At 41.6% G+C, this 3,310-nt stretch overlaps 1 protein-coding gene across 14 annotated transcripts in view; it reads right to left on the bottom strand.

Annotated features, from left to right (window-relative positions):
- The window catches only part of ptk2aa (protein tyrosine kinase 2aa), a 50,767-nt gene that overhangs the window by 44,087 nt on the left and 3,370 nt on the right, over positions 1-3,310 (bottom strand). For 11 of the 14 annotated variants that reach the window (XM_031866349.1, XM_031866350.1, XM_031866352.1 and 8 more), the window contains exon 1: positions 814-1,114. The exons of 1 other annotated variant lie outside the window; for it this stretch is intronic. In XM_031866349.1, the coding sequence (XP_031722209.1) occupies positions 814-832 (19 nt within the window). In that variant the 5' untranslated portion in view covers positions 833-1,114. Of the gene's footprint in view, positions 1-813; positions 1,116-3,310 lie in introns of those variants that run through there. 2 more of the 14 variants (XM_031866348.1, XM_031866365.1) reach the window with 2 other exon arrangements.

The following is a 3,310-nucleotide window of genomic DNA, read 5'->3' as shown; positions in this document are numbered from 1 at the left end:
ACACACACACACACACACACACACACACACACACACACACACACACAGAGAGAGAGCTAAGCCGCTTCACTGCAAATGTATACTTCAAATTGAAGCCTCCTACAGACAGTCAACCTCTTTCTCTTATCTCCTCTTTTCACACACAAACATGATCTTTCATCAGAAGGGAGGCAGACGGAGAACTAAACAGAATGAAATAATATCCAGAGAAACGCTGGAATGGCTTCAGTTCGGGCTGAAAGTAGCAAACTTTCATTATTGTTTGATCTGCAATTTATTACCTCAAGTACTCAATCAGCTGGTCTATAACATCTCAGAGAATAATAGTAAATAAATGCCTGTCTCAATTTCCAAGAGCCCAAGTTAACACCTTAAAGCCAACAGTCTAAAATCCAAATATGCTTATTAAACAATGATATTAAATACAGAGAGGCAACAAAAGTAATACATTTGAGATTCTGAACTCCCAAAATGTTTGGGACATAACAAATCCTCCTCCTCCTCATTACCGACATCATCGTAATTGTAACTACATTAATCAACAATCCTTTTCTATAATACTTCTTTAAACCACTTCCTCCACCTTCTTATTATCAATACTTCTTCTATACTGTAAGTCAGACAGTAAGAAACCAAAATGAACAAGCACACTAGAACTAAACCATTAGATACACACAAACTCAGTCATTGTTAAGCACTTAAAGGTGGTTTAAGCTCATGCATACATGTTTAAACACACATCCTGAACATACTTTGACACATGCATACACACACAAGTACAGTGCACACACATGTATGTTTTTTTAATCTTACCATGGTATAGTCCTTCCATTTAAAGTCCCAAAGAGAAGAGAAGAGAGTAATCCCCCCTGACAGACTGCTAAATTGGGAAAAGCCCAAATCCCAGGCTTCTGTGGTCTTTGGGCGAGTGTGGAGATGTGCTAGCCAGCTAACTCAGTAATGATGGCTAATGTCGGCTTAATCTCACTACCCTCCTCCTCCTCCTCCCTCTACTACTACTACTGCTTGTACGCTGACTCTCAGATGCACAGTGGCATCTGTGGGAGTAGAGAAGGGGAGGGAGGGAGGGAGAGAGAGGCTTGTAGGCAGCTTATGGCTGTGAAAGGGGGGAGGGAGATGCAAAAGGAGGAAGGAGGAGGGGGTGTCTTTGTCTCCCAGGAGAGGGATGGAGGGGGAGAGAGGGAGCCAGATGTACAGGAGGAGGGAGGGAGAGCAAGGGAACGAAATGATGCAACAACTTCATGAAAATAAGTGAGAAACAAGGAAGTGAGGACGCATAAAAAACAGAGAGAACAACCAAACTATATGGGGACAAAAAGAGGAGAAAGTGAGGAGGAAATGATATAGGGGGAGAAGACAGAGAGAGACAGAGAGAGGGAGAGAGGTGTTGCCTTTGGCTGTTCTGCCTCTCTCTCTCTCTCTCTCTCTCTCTCACAAATGCACCCCCGAGGAGCTACTCAATTAGTCATAACGCAATATTCTCAACTCAACGTTGTCCGACAGAAATCATCAATCTTCAGAACAAAACCACGGTGGGAATAACAGTCAGTTGTTCCACTGACTTTGTGTGGTGAGGGCTGCACATTTAACCCAATAATACTGACATCAGATCGCATGCAGGGATACATAGAGGGAGCTAAACCCAACGGGATGCTTCAGAAGTTCAATAAAGAATACACGATTAGTTGAAAAACACAGAAGATAAGTTTTAGGATGACGATGTTTGGTCCGTGCAGAATTTCACTTTTCATTCAAAGTTTATTTTGCATCATACATGCAGCAGATTGATTATGTACATCAAACTGTCTAATAATAACACATATAACACATAATAATATCACAGCATGGCGTGAAAGTATGAAAACAATCAGCAAGCTCTGGCGTTTTTATTGTTTCAAACTGATTGTAAAGAATAAAGACGGGAGACAATGATGGTTGACGATATAAAACACGGGTTAAAACCGTGAGTGTGTAAGAGAGACAGACAGAGAGGTGCTGAGGAGTAAAGCAGATTAATGGAGCACTGGATTAGGAGGCCAAGGAGTCACACACACTTAAAACACCCCTAGTGCACTCCGACTCTCATTTAGAGGGAGGATCTACACTCTCATATGCTTGATGAGTTGGCGTGTTAACGTCGCCCTCTAGTGGTTTCAAGTGATGTCGTCTAGAGAGAGCAACCCTGTCACGATGTTCCCTAAATATAAAGGATTAATGTGACGCTCTGCTCGGCCTGAACATGAAAACATGAATAAAAAAAAACAGCTCATTGTCCATCAATGAGTTACACTTTGAGAAAGTAAACAAAGCAGCCGCCTCTGTTTGTTTATTACCTGATAAACTTCATAATGCTGCAACTTATTAGAGTTCATAAACTATCCAAACAGCAAGAATAAAGTTATTATTAACATGGCCTGTGATCGTGTTCTTGTGTTTGCCATTGCTGACATTTATTTTAAAATACTTTAAAAACAAGGAAAACATTTAAGCAGACGAACAGAGACAGACAGAGAGAGGAAGACAGACTATTCTTCAATGAACCTTTGTTACGACAGAGTCCCTGCTGGTGACTAATGACACACACACACACACACACACACAGAGAGGCATTATACCCACATCTGACCTCAGCAAAACTAGTTAACTGACACACCAGTCAGTGAATGTGTGATGTCATACCTATGGCTCGTATCCAGGTGTTTCACTGCTGATCAGTGTGTGCATGTGTGTTTCCCTCTGTTCTATTATGACTGCAGCTTGTGTGTGTGTGTGTGGTTGTGCATGAATCGAGAGAAGAGATGAGGTCATTTGATTGGTCAAACAGACACCTCTCTCTCCCTCTCTCATATTCAGTACAGACATGAGATCGATCTTCCCATACAACTCTTATCTTCTATTTCCCAAAATGTTGAACTATTCCTTTAACTCCAGAATCACTAATTCCCTAACTTCATTCTGTGTCTTGGACAAAGTGCCTTTGGTGTCTGAGACATATCCTGAGACGTAACAAATGGACAAGCACAGTACGGTGCAAAACAAACCCACCACGAGGCTACCGGTGATCTAAGAGAACATTGATTCTCACATCTTATATATGCTCACGTACAATGATAATGTTTTAGTGTGTGTAAAAATCTAGGGACATAGTGCATCTTGGGACAATTTCCTTTGGCCTCATCTCTCTATTTTGGTTTTTCCTCCCTCTTTTCTCTGCCCAGCTTTCTTCTCCTCCCACCTCTTTTCTCTCTGTGTCTGTATGACAAAGCCCAACAATTACTTCTTTCTCCGT

The sequence above is a fragment of the Anarrhichthys ocellatus genome, unplaced genomic scaffold (assembly GCF_004355925.1).
Source record: "Anarrhichthys ocellatus isolate YVR2014 unplaced genomic scaffold, GSC_Weel_1.0 scaffold35, whole genome shotgun sequence".
Taxonomy (NCBI): domain Eukaryota; kingdom Metazoa; phylum Chordata; class Actinopteri; order Perciformes; family Anarhichadidae; genus Anarrhichthys; species Anarrhichthys ocellatus.
The sequence above is the reverse complement of the archived record's forward strand: the minus strand, read 5'-3'. Positions and strand labels throughout refer to the sequence as shown.